Genomic DNA, 14994 nt, shown 5'->3' on the forward strand with positions numbered 1-14994 from the left:
CATAAACAAGTGCATCTTTATTATAGAAACTTTTCCAGTTTTCTCTTTAAAGATCCTGTTTTGATGCACTTCTGGATTGCTTCTGGTAAAGCAGGAATTTTTCCTGAGCTTCCTGGGAGCCGTGTCCTGACCACCTTCACTTAGCGGTCCTCAGACTTGACCAGAGAGAAAACTTCTCAATGTCCCAAATTTCACACGGAAGAACGTGTTTGATGAGCACAGTTCTCAGCCAAAGAGATATGATAGGAGCACGTCGTCGTTCTCTTCATCTTTGTGCACAGTTAATTTGTCTTCCAGGGTGAGGCGCAGAACTTTTTTTTTCTTTTTTTTTAGCCGTGCAAACACAATATTCACTTCCTACCACACTACTTGCAAGATTTGGCACCCTGCGACTTTTTTCACTTCCCCCAAAATGAAAAATCAGATTGAAGCATCACCATTTTGACATAGTGAAGGAGATCCAACACTCATTGTGGAGGCATTACCAGCAAGGGACAGAACTGCTCTTCCGGGGAGCGATGCATATAAAGTGGTCTGGAAGATGAACATCATGAAGCTTTAGGTTTCTAGAGTCGTGACTCACATAGCAGATCATTGAGTGTCCACTAAAGAAATATCCTCTTTGATGCTAACAGTGATATTCAGTCTTGATAACATTATCATTAATTCTTTTAAGTTTTTAAAATATGTAGCTTCATATTCAAGTGCATCTAAAATCCATGAAGAATAGGAAGAAATCCTTTGGAAAAGCTTTACTGTCTTACTGTTTTTCTCACAGACTGTATATAAAAGACGGACACAGCCTCCATAATAGCAAAATCCAGATGTGAAACTTAAACTGAGTGTTTGTGCTGTTGTCATGTTAGCGTTTTGAAACCTCACCACACAAGCGCGGGTGGATTTGATTGAGAAACCGAACATGCAGGTTTAACCAGTGCAGGTGTAAGTGCTAGCTTATAGCCTAGCACAGTGGCTCCCAAAGTTGGGGCCATTGCAGGGGGGCGCAGAGCCATTGCAGGGGGGGGGCACGGTATGAATAAAAAATAGAACGCTTGAACACTGCTAGCATAATGGACAGGTTTTCAACGGGGATGCCACACAAACGCAAAGCAGAAGATGAAGCATCGCCACATGTGCTTCCAAACCAACCTCATTCCAAGCCAAAGACTTGAACATATGATGAAGGATATCTTGCCTTTGGCTTCACCTGCACAACGGTGGTGCCAAGGTAGGTCTCACCAGCAGAAGTAGTTTCTCCTGCTTCGGGAGCACGCGCTGTCCAAATCACGGACACACAGTATCCCACAGTTGTTTATGTTTTTAAATCCATTTTGCACAGAGACGCATTTTTTGAAAAGTGTATTGATAGCAATGTTGAATATTCCTACATAGTAAAAAAAACAAAAGACAACTACACATAAAATAACTACACCATAAAGATGGTTTGTTTTTCTGTTATTTAAAAGAGGTAGCGGTTTATTTTATTGCAACCTGTAATTTATTGCAGTTTACTTTTATTTGTTTAATTGTTTACTAAATGTTTGAGGTGCGAAATAAACTGCAATGGAGTTTGAAAACAAAATATGTGTGTGTGTGGTTGGAGGATGTGTTTGTGTGGGGAGGGGGCCTAGCTCATTTTCTTTCATGTAGTGAAGCTGCATTAGTACATCAGCTACATAGTCTGCTATTATTAATTTAATGGTGATAATTTACAAAACAAACATCATGCTGTATTTAGTATGACCTGACACTAGCATGGACGTGGATGCTTCCTTACTGTTGCCTGTAGACTCTGTTTATCTACTAGCAGGTGCATCATTGTAATTTCAGTTTGGTTAAATGGATTTTAGTTACATGATGCTGATGTTACCTGAATAAACATTAGTATTAGTAGATATTAGACTTAGTATTTTGTCTTTTCTTTAATCCTTGGAATCGTACAGTACACGATGACACAATAATGTGAAATTTTGATTTAAACTGGGGAAATCCAGAAATCATAAAGTCATTAGCTTACACTCTGTAAGCAGTCTACATTTGAAATGGAAATAATGTGAAAGGACAGAATAACTTCCAATTAAATTTTAATAGTTTAAATGTTTTCTTACCTAAATATGAGTGTGTAATATTCTGTTTTTACAGATGGATAAAGAAAACCAGTGATTGGTTAACCTGGCTCCTTTACTCTGTCTGTGGATCTCAGCCTCAAGCTTAGTTTACATCTACAGACCAAACTCTTTGCAAACAGGTCACATCTACACAGTTTATGCCTGAAGCTGCACCGCAGGGCACAGTCATTTTAACCAAATTTTACTTAAACAGGTTAAAATGGTTAATTTGTTGTGGGCTGTCTTCTGTTGTAGTTAGTATTTACAGCAGCAGACATGCCGAACTATTCCATGTTTTTGGATAACAAAGGTGAAGGATATGGGCTTTGGCCTTATTGTAGGTTTGATTAGTGTTTTTGTTCTTTTGATTATTTTTTAACAATAGGAAAATAAATGTATATATAAATATATACGAGTGAAAACTGGCTTCTAGCTGTTTGTGTATCATCAGTTTAACTTTCTGACAAGCCTTCTTTCTTCTTCTGTAAATAATGTGTGCCAGCTGGCAGACGCAGCCACAATCCACTCAGTTTATTTTCATTTTTAGTGCTGTGTAGCTACACCTGCATCCCTGCCCTTGTCTTGTTCCCAATCAAAATTGACCCTGTGATGTTGAATGCTTAATTTTAGCCATGTACTGATCAATTATCCTCAACTGAAACAAAGGCGAGCGAGGAGCAGCGATGTGTGTGCAACAGCAACACGAGAAAGCAACTACAGAGGCAGATGCAGAGAAGAAAACACCACTAATGTTCCCAGTCGTCAGTATAAACCCACTCGCTTGGCAGACGCAGCCCTCTGGAATCTTTCCAATGCGTGTTGCCATCTGCAAAATCCATTCTCAGTAAATGCCATGTAGTGTTTTGCTGAAATAGAAAAAAGGGGGAAACTGTCCCTTGCACAGAGCTTATTTGCACTGCCGGCAAAAGCTTTTCCTTTCTTGAACAAAACTCCTCTGGCCTGTTTTCTCCATAGTTCACCTCTCCTCACTGTTGACATTAACCGTCTTGCCAGCTGCTCTGTGCAACTAAAACAGGCAGAAGATCAAATGTTGCGACAGCACTTACGGCACCGATTGCAGATGTTAGCGTTCATCTCCATTCTCAGGTAATTTAAGAAAGGTTATATCTCTTTAGTAAAACAAGGACATTTTCACCTGCGTACACTTGACAGGAGAGGCACATCTGTATGTATACCATGAAATATAACGACAGCCCGTTGGATTTAATTATATAGCATCGTTAGCTTTGATCAGTGTACATACAAGAGAGCCAAAATCTCAGACTTCAGACTGAAATGCTCACGTGTAGATTTTTATTAAGCTTTTGGATCCGTTAGATGTGAATGAGACAGTATAACCCAAATATAATCATTTCAGGCACACAGCTGTGGCTGTGAGCACAGCAGCATCACACAACTGCTGTGGAAGTGTAACAGTAACCAGTATCAGGGCCCCGTTAAAAAAGAAATATTATTGCTCATTTTGAGAATAAAGTTGACTTCATTCTTTAAATAATATTTCAAGTTTAATCTTGAAATTTTGACCTTATTCTCAAAATGAACAGTAATATATATTTTTCATAATGCGCCCCTAATGTTTCGTCGTATTAATTCACCTGTAAATAAATGACATTGAAAACGTTGAACTTACAAGGTAAAATATTTACATGTAGCTACACTGGGACAAGTCGGTAAGAGTCAGCTTTCTCTGGAAACAAAGAAAGAATTATACTGTAAGTAAATGTATGTAGTGTTTAGGTCATTTTAAGGAATTGCATAAGGAATTTGAAGTAGTGGAGGACTGATTTTAGAGCATCACTTCATGTGTTTCACAGCAAAGACGGCACAAATTATACTGCAAGTAGAGAAAATCAAAACTGGTTCCTCCATTACTGACCTTGTAATGGAGGAACCAAGTCTAACTTAATTTATCGACTTTTATTTATAATCAAAAACAATATTGATTAATTAGCAATAAATCAAATAAAGATATAAAGATGCAAAAAAATAAAGACCTAAAAATGTAAGCTTCCACAGTACGACCCCTGACCCAAACAATAATTTACGATGTAAGATGGGGAAATATTGTTTGTTTTTCCAAAAATGACCACTGCACACTGCTTAAACTTACATTATATATATTTTTGTGTTGCTTTATTTCTATAAAATATATGACGTTATGCAATTCTTAAAATTACTTACGCATTACTTAAAATTACCTTCAGAAAACTTAGAATTATATTGTAAGTAAATTTATCTTATTCTAGTACATCTACCTTTAAGTGTTTATAGGTAAATATAATGATCTAATTTCAGGTAAAATACATTGAAACTCCATTTAATTACAGGGGAGCCGTTAGTCGTGGACGCCATTATTAAGTGTTACCATGAAAAGTTGTGTATATGTGGGGCAACCAATCAGAAAACAGCAAGGCTGTAAAGGGCTTGCTTCAGACAGCTGGTAAATTGAGAGGATTCACTAACGTCTGGCATAAAATAAACGATGGTTATTCTGAAATAAGAATATTAGGTCCCCTTTCAGTTCATGCTCAGTACTGTGGGTAAATCCTTGCAGTGGGATACGTGGAAAAGTATTCGAACTTTTATGTTGTTTCCCTGAAGTCAATGAAAACAAAAGAGAACATGATGATAATTAGGCATTAAGTAATTAGTTGTTAAATTAATTCTAAGTACTGTGTGAGCGAATTAAAGTTTGGAGCTCTGAGGGGCTGTCGGGGCGCCTGTAGCTCCGGCTGCTGACGCAGAGGTGGCAGTTGTCAGAGTCGGGCACGTCATGCTGCCGGGTCACTTCTAGTCTTCTCTGTGGGCTGTAACAGCTGAGCTGCTGTCTGCTGGTTACTGCAGTTTCCCTCAGTGTAATCTTGTTGTAACATCGCTGACAGCTGCTAACGTGTTAGTTGCTAATTTGTCAGCAGATGAGTTTTACGAGAACAATTTCCACAACCTGACAGCAAAACAACGGAAATTTGTTCTCAAAGCAAAACAAGCAATGACGTGAGACACCAGCATCACAGAGATCAGCCAACATGAAAACATCTGAAAAGAAAATCATCAGTGTTATTTGTTTACGTTATTTGCTTCTTATTCACTCACTGTTCAGCCTCACTGCAATGTTAAAGTTACATTAAGTCAACATTTTCATGATTTCCTTTTAGCATTTTGAACGTTTGTTGCTGTTTAACCATTTAAATCCTCCTGTTCTTCCACTTGAGTTAAAAACACTCCGTTACAATGTAACACTACCACCAACGTCATTAGGTACCCCCTGCTAGTACCGGGTTGGACGCCCATTTTGCCCTAATTCTTTAAGGCATCACACAGTTGCTGTAGATCTACAGCAACTGTGGACCTTTCCACCACATCAGAAAATGCAATTAGAGTACAGTGAGCTCACTGTCATGAAGAAAGCGGTTTGAGCTTTTGTGATATTGAACATTATCCTGCTGCATGCAGTCATCAGCAGATGGGTGCACTGTGGTCATAAAGAGATGCTCAGGTAGGCTAACCTGTCGCTGGCGTCACACAGGTGTTTTTCTAAACATCTGTAACTTCCTAAACTCATAAACCCTTTGCTAAACTGAAAGAATTCCCACGCTTCCTGAAAGCAGCGTCTCTGTGCTTTTCAGTGATATTAGGGTTGCTGCAGCCCTGCTAAGATAAAGGTTGGGTGAGGGACGAGAGATGGAAAGTTGGTACCCAATGTGTGCCAAGAAAATATCCTCCACACCACTGCATCACCAGCATCCTGAACTGTTGATGAGACATCAAATCCTGACCATCTATCATCTATCTGAGTGAGTCTGTGCAAATGATATCCTTAGTTTGCTGTTTTCAGCTGAAAGAAATGGCATCATGCGTGGTCTTCTGCTGCTTCGAGGTTTGCTGTGGTGTGCTGCGGTGTCAGGGATGCTCTTCTGCATTCATATGTTGTAACGAGCAGTTATTTGAGTTACTGTTGCCTGCCGATCAACTCGAAGCAGTCTGGTCATTCTTCTCTGACCTTTGGCATCAACAAAGCATTTTTCACCCAGAGAATTGCTGCGTTCTCGATATTTTCTAAATCCTTTTTGAGACCATTGTCTGAAAATCCCAGAAGATCAGCAGAAACACTCAGCCGAGCAGCCCATCTGGCACCAACAACCATGCATTTCAAAGTCACTTTAATCACCTTTCTTCTCCAATCTGATGCTCACTTTGAACCTCAGTGGGCTGTCTTGATCATGTATATATGCCTAATTTCACTGAGTTGCTGCCCAGTGAGCAGTTTAACAGATGTACCTAACAAAGTGTTCATCTTTTGGTGTTTTAATATAAATATGTAGCATTACGTGTATGTATTTAACAAAAACTGATTTCCCTTTTTCATTAATGAGCATACAATAGCTGTATATATTCATATATATTCACACACAGCTGAGACTGGATTACAAACAGGAATCTTCCTTCCATTCAGGGAAGGAACCACGAGTCAGTACATTTGCTGTAGAGTTGCATAAAGCGATAAGTATAGGGTACAGTCTGATACATCTGTACTTGGTGTTCAGCCCTATTCCAAATGTCTGCAACCTTCCTGCAGTACACACACACACACACACACACACACACACACACACACACACACACACACACACACACACACACACACACACACACACACACACCTAAAACTAACCTGGTTTACACTGACAGCAGGTACTGGCAGTGGGGTTTGCTGTAGCGCTGCTGGTGGAGTGGCTGTGTTAGTGTTTGAGTTGGTAGCACTGCGAGGTTCTTTCCTTGGGGCTGTTTTCCCACTGGGAGGTTTACTACGCGGCCTCGGGGGGTTCTGATGCTCCAGGGAGGGGGGAGGCAACAGGTCCTTCTCCCTCGCTGCAGGGCTAACGGGAGAAACAATAAGAGGAAACCTCACTATTGGAATTAGATTCACCCTTGAGCAAGGCAGTGAAGCCCAAGCTACATGATAAACAATAGAGGGTAATGCTTGACATTGCTAGGTCTTTTGGGGGGGGGGGGGGGGGGGGGGGGGGTGAATGAAATAAAAAAAACATGACAGCATGAAATAATTGAAAACAGCATGCATTCAGTCAAACTTGGATGTAGGAAGCTTAAAAATGAAGAGGTGATTGAGGGAGAGGAAAATGAAAAACAGGAAAAAGAATCAATGTTATTTTTTTTTTCTAATTAGGCCAACGTCAAGCTGCGCACAGAGTCTGACATGGCTTCTACTCAGTCTCAGCACTTTTCAGCTCAGAGGGAGTGACAGTCTTCAGTGGCCATGTGCCAGACAGCCCAGTGATCCACAGGAACCTCTGTTAGCTCTAAGCTGCAGTGTGAAGCAGGTAGTAAAGTTCCTAACAGTAATTGTAATAGTTTAGTCAATAGCAAGCACTGTATCAGTTATAGAGCCAGTTACACATCAGAATATAGGCTGCTGTGGATTTTTATCTCAAACTGTCAGGCTTATGTTGAAATGATGAAAGTGCCCCAGTGTGTTCTTCATGTGCTGCTTTACAGAGACAGCAAAGATGGAAATATCTGGCTCAATTTTATTGATTAAAAGAGATATCACTATAGTCAGATGCACACAAACCCTGCCCTTGTACATTATGGCACAGCCCACATAGTAACAAAGTGTAGTGTAGAATGTGCTCAGCTTGAGTAGGTCAATACGGCTTAAGACAGTTGTTGCTTTTTAAGTAACTGGCTCTCAGAGGAGCTCGAGACATTCACCTGGGAGATGAAAATAAGACTTTTGTAGCTCTAGCTTAAAATTTTATATATATATATATATATATATAAATATGTATATACATACATATTTATATATATATATATATATATAAATATGTATGTATATACATATTTAGAACCTCACTTCACTATGACTTCAAAAAAATTATATCCACGTCCACTACAGTATATCACAACATATGAATTCTGACAACATATGATATTGGTGGCAATGGACATGACCATGGAAATATTAAATTTAAAATAATAACATCGAAAGGCAAAGTGTTGCTAATGCTCTGCTTTTATGCTATGTGTCTGGTGAACTTTGAACTATATATCACTTGGCCTTGTGACCAAATACCTGAAAAGTTTGTTTATCAGACTCAGCTTCACTTTGAGTCATTGATTCAAACAGATGTGACAGATGTGAGCATGCCAGCTGAACTCAGTGGTTATATATTATATTACATTATTATATATATTATATTCAGCCATTAGAGGGAATATATGCTATGGTGAGGATTTTACAGCACTATATTTATCTTATAAAAATACACATATTAGTGTTTCTGTGTCTACAATAAAAAACGTTGTTAATAACAACAAACAATTACTACTCCAACAAAGCGTTAACTATATTAGAAGTAAAGCACAAGCAGCTCCTCATAATTTTCTTTATTTCTTACCTGTGCTGGTTCGCTCTGTTCCATGTCTGGTTCTGATTATCCTCCACGCTGTTTGACCTCTCTGTCCGTCTGGGCTGTTTCTTCCCTGTGGTGTTCCTCCTTGGGGTCGTGACCTCAGGCCCCGACAACAGGCCCAGCGACAGCCTCATCTTAGACCTCTGGCCCTCCCCCGAGGCCTTCTGGCTCAGCTTGGCCTTTGCCTTCTCTCTGCCCGGGCTGAAGAAAACAAAACACATTTTTGTCATATATATATGGTTAAGACACATTTTTGCCAGCTGCAACCTACAATTAGTGTTTCATTCAGTCTTTCATTCAGCAGATGCTATTTTGAAGAGCTACTTTAGCAATATTCTAAACAAACCTACCAGAAAGCTGCCCTCGTGTCCTTGTGCTCCACTGTAGGTGCAGCTGGAACAGGCGTACTGCTAGATCCACAGGGCTTGGTCTTGGCAGCCGTACCCACTCCCGGTGCTTCATTGCCTGGGGAGAATGTCTCTGGACCCTGGTTGATGGAGCCTAAGCAGTGGACCATTTGACTAGAATAGGTAATTGTAACCAAACCAAGATATGTTTATCTAGGCTATTTAGCACATCCTGCAGTTCTTCGTGGAGAGAATGGCTTTAACCTTCCATGTCTACCAACCTGTGCCATGATGTTCTTGTTGTGGGGGAACCAGGGGTTTGGTCTGAGCTTGGACCTTATTCAACCAGCTGTCCAGCTGCCACTTGTTGGTTGACGGAGGCTCGGGCTAATAGGAGGAAAAAGACAACTTTTTATTTTGTTTGTGCTGTGATTTTTTTTACTGCTTTGTCTCTTTCCATCAGTTTCTTCCAGTGTGTTTGACGGCACACGCCTATAAACCCAAGCAGCGTAGAGGCATTAAAATAATGTGATAAATATTGTCGTAATTTGTTTTTTCTGCAGATGGAGTTTTATGACTTTCAGAGCACTGACAAGACAGAGTGGGAAGAGTTCATTTAATTTACAGACAGTAAGATTTACAGTAAAGTGAGAAGCTGTGAATCAGGAGAATAGCAGTGAAAGGAGATCTGTCTCTCATAAAATGTAAATAAAATTGGAGAGATTTGTCAGAGCTGAAGATATTCACAGCCTCAGTGTTTGTTATTAGTGCGCTGTTGACAGTACTGTGTAAAAATCTCGAGTGACCCCTCATTTCTTTATCTTTATATATAAGGAGCCAGGCTTTCTTACCATTTTTTAAATTAGTCTTAAGGAATAATTCTCCAAGTTTTCTGAAAACTGCTTTTTCACTCAGTTCCGTCCTTATACCCGACCTTTTTCAGAGGAATGTTATTTTGTTTGTTAAGCCACTTTACACTGACCTGTGAGTCATTCGAACATAAAATAGGTGCCTAACTGAAAGGATGGATTTGTAGACAAATTGGAAAAGAACCAACTTTAAATAGTATTTTTAGCCACGTTGTTTCTAGCAGCAACACGTGATTTGTTCCGGTTTCTTTAAGTGAACCTACACAAATGCCAAAGAGAAGTTTGGCAGATATAAAATAGAACCAACGAGGTGATTCCCAGAAAAAAACATGGCTGCCAATAAACCATTTTTAAGGAAAAGTAATGGCGAGAAAAAGCCAAATTACACAGGAAGTGAAAACTGGTGAAATGTTTTGTACACAGTGTTGGGGAGTAACGGAATACATGTACCGCCGTTACGTATTTAGAATACAAAATATGAGTAACTGTATTCCGTTACAGTTACCGTTTAAAAAGGTGGTATTCAGAATACAGTTACTTTGTTGAAATAAATGGATTACACGGCGGTACTTTCCTGTTTCATATTGTGGCGGGTCAGGACTGTTTGGGTTTGTTTGACAGCTACGCTCTGTTGTTCCAGGCGGCAGCGTTACGGTTGCCATGGTTACAGGGTGACGCTCTCTCTCTCTGCGACTGTGTGTGTTTCCTGGGTGAGAGAGCGCTTTTTTGTTGTTGTTGTTGTTGTGCTAAGCTAAAAGGCAGAATGCTACAGGCATAGCCCTAAAGAATGTAGCCTGATGGGCAGTGTAGTCCGTGCTGCAGGGAGAATGGACTACCATACACGTTATGTGTCTGTGAGCGAGGGAGGGAGAGAAAGGAAAAGTCCGAGCTGTCACGGAGCAGAAACGGGAGCTGGAAGCATGTAAATATAATAATAACCACGGCAGCCAAGAAGAGTGCCTGACGAGCCCAGCTGTAAGTAAGCTATTAAGACTCGACTGTACACTGTGTTCGTGTTTTCCTCCGGAAAAAATAAGTTCCGTTGGAGCAGCCTTTCAGCGCCTCTCTCTGTCTCTGGCAAGCAAAGTTGACCCAGACAACAAAGTAAAGCTAGTTTTCAGCTACGAGCCCGACATGAACCCGACGTATTAGCCAGAGGTCCCTTTACTACGGTTCGGAGCCGCGGACCTTCAGTAACAGTAATAAATCACAGCAATAGTACATTCACGTAGTTGTAAACAGCATGATAATATATTAAGTAATCCAAAGTATTCAGAATACGTTACTCTCATTGAGTAACGTAACGGAATACGTTACAGAATACATTTTGGGGCATGTATTCAGTATTCTGTAATGGAATACATTTTAAAAGTAACCTTCCCAACACTGTTTGTACATCAGTGCATCTACAGCCATGTACAACCTCTGTTACAGCGTCTGATTGGAGGAGTCCTTTTTCAATACGACAACGATCCCACCCACAGTCATTGATCAGCCTCCCCACAGCCTGGACTTTAACATCATTAAAGAAGTGTGGGATCATCTTAACAGAGAACAGAATAAAAGGCAGAAACATCTGAAGAAGAGCTTTGAAATGCCTGAAGAACTATTCCTGGAGAAATTACAAGCAAGCTCAAAGAAAGTTTAGAGAGTTTAGGCTGTTGATGAATAAAGGTGGTCGGTGTCTGTGAAGGTGCTCAGTCATCCAGGTCATTGTAGGAGCTTGGAAAGAAAAGCGTCTGGACTTCTTTAAGTTGCTTGAGGACGTTTCACCTCTCATCCGGAGAGTCGCAGATTTAAGCCCTGTGGGAGTGTCCCCCCAAGAGGGACAATGGACCCTCTATTGATCCTCTACCTAACCACACAAGCCAAGTTGTGAAGACGGGTGTAGGTCACAATCAACCAAGGTTTCGGGTGAACTCATTGTGAAACCTAACCCCACCCTATCATGTGATTTGTGAGGTCGGATGGCGCTCATATCAACTGACTTTCAGACTTTTTAAGCCTATTAGAACTGTACAAACTCTGCTTTTGCCTTAGGTACTGTATTTCCATTTATTTTTGCATGTTTCAACAAATCCCAGGACCATTCCTAGAAAAATCTAAAGAATCGAAGGGTGGCTCAAGACTTTATCACATTACTGCTTGTGATACAGAAAAAAACTGGCTAAATGAAATCTAACAGCTGAGAAAAAGGATCACCTTTGATGACTCTTCATTTATTTTACAATACATTAAACATAAGGGAATATAATATTTACTTATTTGTATTATTTTCAAGATTTTAACAATGGTTAGCATTTTCTCCCAATAAAAAATTAGTGTGTTTACCCAGTTGGTACCCACTGTGTGCACACAGTTACCAGGAAATCTGCATAAATACACACAAGCACACACACACACACACACACACACACACACACACACACACCGAGTTGTCATCCTACCTCTGGAGTGTTTGTGCGGGAGGCCTGATTATACTCGCTGTCACTGGAGCTGCTCTCAGACTCGTCGGTGTCAGACTCTGAGCTGCTTTCTGATTCACTGCTGCTCCCTGATGCACCACTAAAAAAGAAAGACAGACAGAATGGGGGGGAGATGGGGTGTGTGTGTGTGTGGGGGGGGGATCAACATGTCACAATGGAACAAAACAAAATCAGTTTCACTGGATGCTGAGAAAGCACAGCGACGGACACTGTCACCGCTAATGAGGTTACACCAAAAAGTTTCAGCACAAAGTTTCACACTTTGCGGGATGACACGGATGTCCACTCGCTGTCAGCACTGCCTGTCAGAAACAAAGGTTTACACATTCAGAACATTAGATGGTCTTTATCCAGATGATATTCTACTTAATCTTCAATCATCCATAAATTTAGGACAGGAAATGATCTTTTTAAAGAATCATGGCTTAAACATCTGCACGTCCTCTTCCTTAAACCCAGACTTTCTCTCTAAACAACATGACATCCACTATAAAAGACTTTAAAATTCTGGCCTGACCTCTCATTCGCCAGCTCAAGTCAATTATGTCTTTTATTGATTTCAAATGTTGCACAGCCAAGAGGACTCTATCACCAAAGTCACCTCTCTGCTGGCATGAACTCAAATCTTTTTGTCTGTTTAAATCCAACTTTCAAACTCAGGAAGTAAATTACCCTTAACTGGACATGAATTTGAAAAAGCACATTAAAAATGTATCAGAAGTGCCCTTCTTATATAAATATACTTTAATTTATGCACGACGTGTGTGGGCGCAGCCTTTGTTCACTGCTACTGGATGAAGCCCTACAGTGTTTACTGACTCATCCTGCCACTTAGTCTCAATCAGTGTCAGGGCTGTTTAAAGTACCTGCTGGGTCGTGACTTTCACTCTTGCTTGTACTGCTTCTCTGGCTTTAGTGTCAAGACCGTAGCTCCCTATCAGTCTGGTTCGAATGAGATGAGCCGCGAGCAAACGTGTTTGTTCCGTTAAAGCGATGAGCGGGGTTCTAGATGACTATTATTTATATTTTGAATATGTGCGATGTTCTTGTAAAATAAAGAGGAAGAAAAATGCATTTTCCCTCGAAAAGCAAATGTTTATTAGTCTAACAGGGGTGTTCTGTTGGATGTTTTTTTTTATATTATTTTTTGGCATTTTGCCTTTTTTGGATAGAGACAGCAAAGAGGGGAGAGAGAGGGGGAAGACATGTAGCAAAGGCCTGTGGGTTAGACTATAACCCGGACCGCTGCTCTCTGGCCTCGTGGGATGTGAGCTTAATCAGCACCCAACAACGGTTCTCATTTAAATAAAAGCAGAGGTAGTTGACTTTCCACGTTTCGATTGCCTGGATAGCTATTTAATTAATCAATCAGTGGTATTCTTACCTCAGGTTTGAGAAAAGTTTGACTTTGGGGGTCTTGTCCCAAAATCCCTGATGCTAAAGCAGCGGTCCCCAACCTTTTTTGCGCCACGGACCGGTTTATGTCCGACAATATTTTCACAGACCGACCTTTAAGGTGTCGCGGATAAATACAACAAAATAAAACCAGTAGTGGTACCAAAAAAAAAGATTTATTCATAACACACGGGAAAAGACCCAGGGAAACCGAGTTAACGATAAAAACCAATAAAAACCATAAATTTCACACCCAAGCCTCAAGTCTTGTGGCCCGGCACCAAATGACCCCGGTCCGTGCCGTGGGGCTTGGGGACATCTGCGGTAAACGATGGCTATGATAACTTACCAGCAGTTTTGGCGGGAAATTTGAATGATTTACATTTTTTCCTTTTTTCCAGTTTATATATGCCTTTGTGTGTGTATGTACGCAACATCCAAATAATCTGCAATATCATTACATTATCAATGTTTTATTACAAATTCTGGGCTTGCCTCCATTTTTAAAATGAATAAATAAATCTCCATGTCACCACAACCCCTACCCAAGTACAACGTATGACAATTTAATTTCATCGCTTTATTCTCAAAATGAAGAAAAAGACACAAAAGAAGGTGTAAATATCAGCACCTCCTTTTGTGTCCAGATCGCCCAATCTACCTTCCTTAGCCTCCTATTGGAATCCCCGGACGAGCCCCCAATTGTAAATATCAACACTTCACCGAGTTCCTCTGATTTCTCAGAGGCATTCGATGGAAGACAAAACACTGCTCAGTAGACCATTTAACACTTTATTACTTCTAGAAGGGAGATGCGTCCTGCATGACACGCTGCCGTGGATCTCAAAATGCTGGTGTGCCCCTAACAGTTTTATTACAGAAGCTCTCTCATTCTAGTCTAAACAACACTGTCTCAGTAACTTTCCACTAGAGATGGTCCCATTCATTCAATGGTCATTCAAATGGACCATTCAGTTTTTAACCAATGTGCTTCATTCTTTAATCAAGGGTGTCAAATTAAATCACACTAAGCCACAGAAGGAAATAAGAATCACATAAAGAGACATACATATACAGATTATTGACACACTTTAATTTAATTAAACATATATGTCCAATATAGCTACTTTTACATACAATTTATTGTCCTCAGCTACTCCAAACAAAAACAAAACAATGATTTCTGTTTATAGTTTAACAAGAAGGCGTCTCCATAGGGAATTCACAGCTACCTGTTTCAAACACCTGATGTCAGCTAATGATCGTATGTGGCATTTAATAAAAACTCATATATCCTGATGGAACTGGGGAGAAATGAGTGTGTGGTAAAGTAG

At 40.2% G+C, this 14994-nt stretch overlaps 1 protein-coding gene across 1 annotated transcript in view; it reads right to left on the reverse strand.

Moving 5' to 3' along the window:
- LOC134622751 (AF4/FMR2 family member 2-like) overlaps window positions 1-12344 on the reverse strand; it is a gene marked incomplete at its 5' end in the record, with an annotated part of 43196 nt that extends 30852 nt beyond the window's left edge. Inside the window, 5 exons of the mRNA XM_063468108.1 lie at window positions 6802-7006; window positions 8549-8764; window positions 8914-9064; window positions 9192-9297; window positions 12227-12344. Coding sequence (XP_063324178.1) covers window positions 6802-7006; window positions 8549-8764; window positions 8914-9064; window positions 9192-9297; window positions 12227-12344 — 796 coding nt within the window. The remainder of the gene's footprint in view (window positions 1-6801; window positions 7007-8548; window positions 8765-8913; window positions 9065-9191; window positions 9298-12226) is intronic.
- Window positions 12345-14994: the final 2650 nt, after the last annotated feature.

Source organism: Pelmatolapia mariae, unplaced genomic scaffold, assembly GCF_036321145.2.
Source record: "Pelmatolapia mariae isolate MD_Pm_ZW unplaced genomic scaffold, Pm_UMD_F_2 NODE_ptg000191l+_length_151398_cov_1, whole genome shotgun sequence".
NCBI lineage: Eukaryota > Metazoa > Chordata > Actinopteri > Cichliformes > Cichlidae > Pelmatolapia > Pelmatolapia mariae.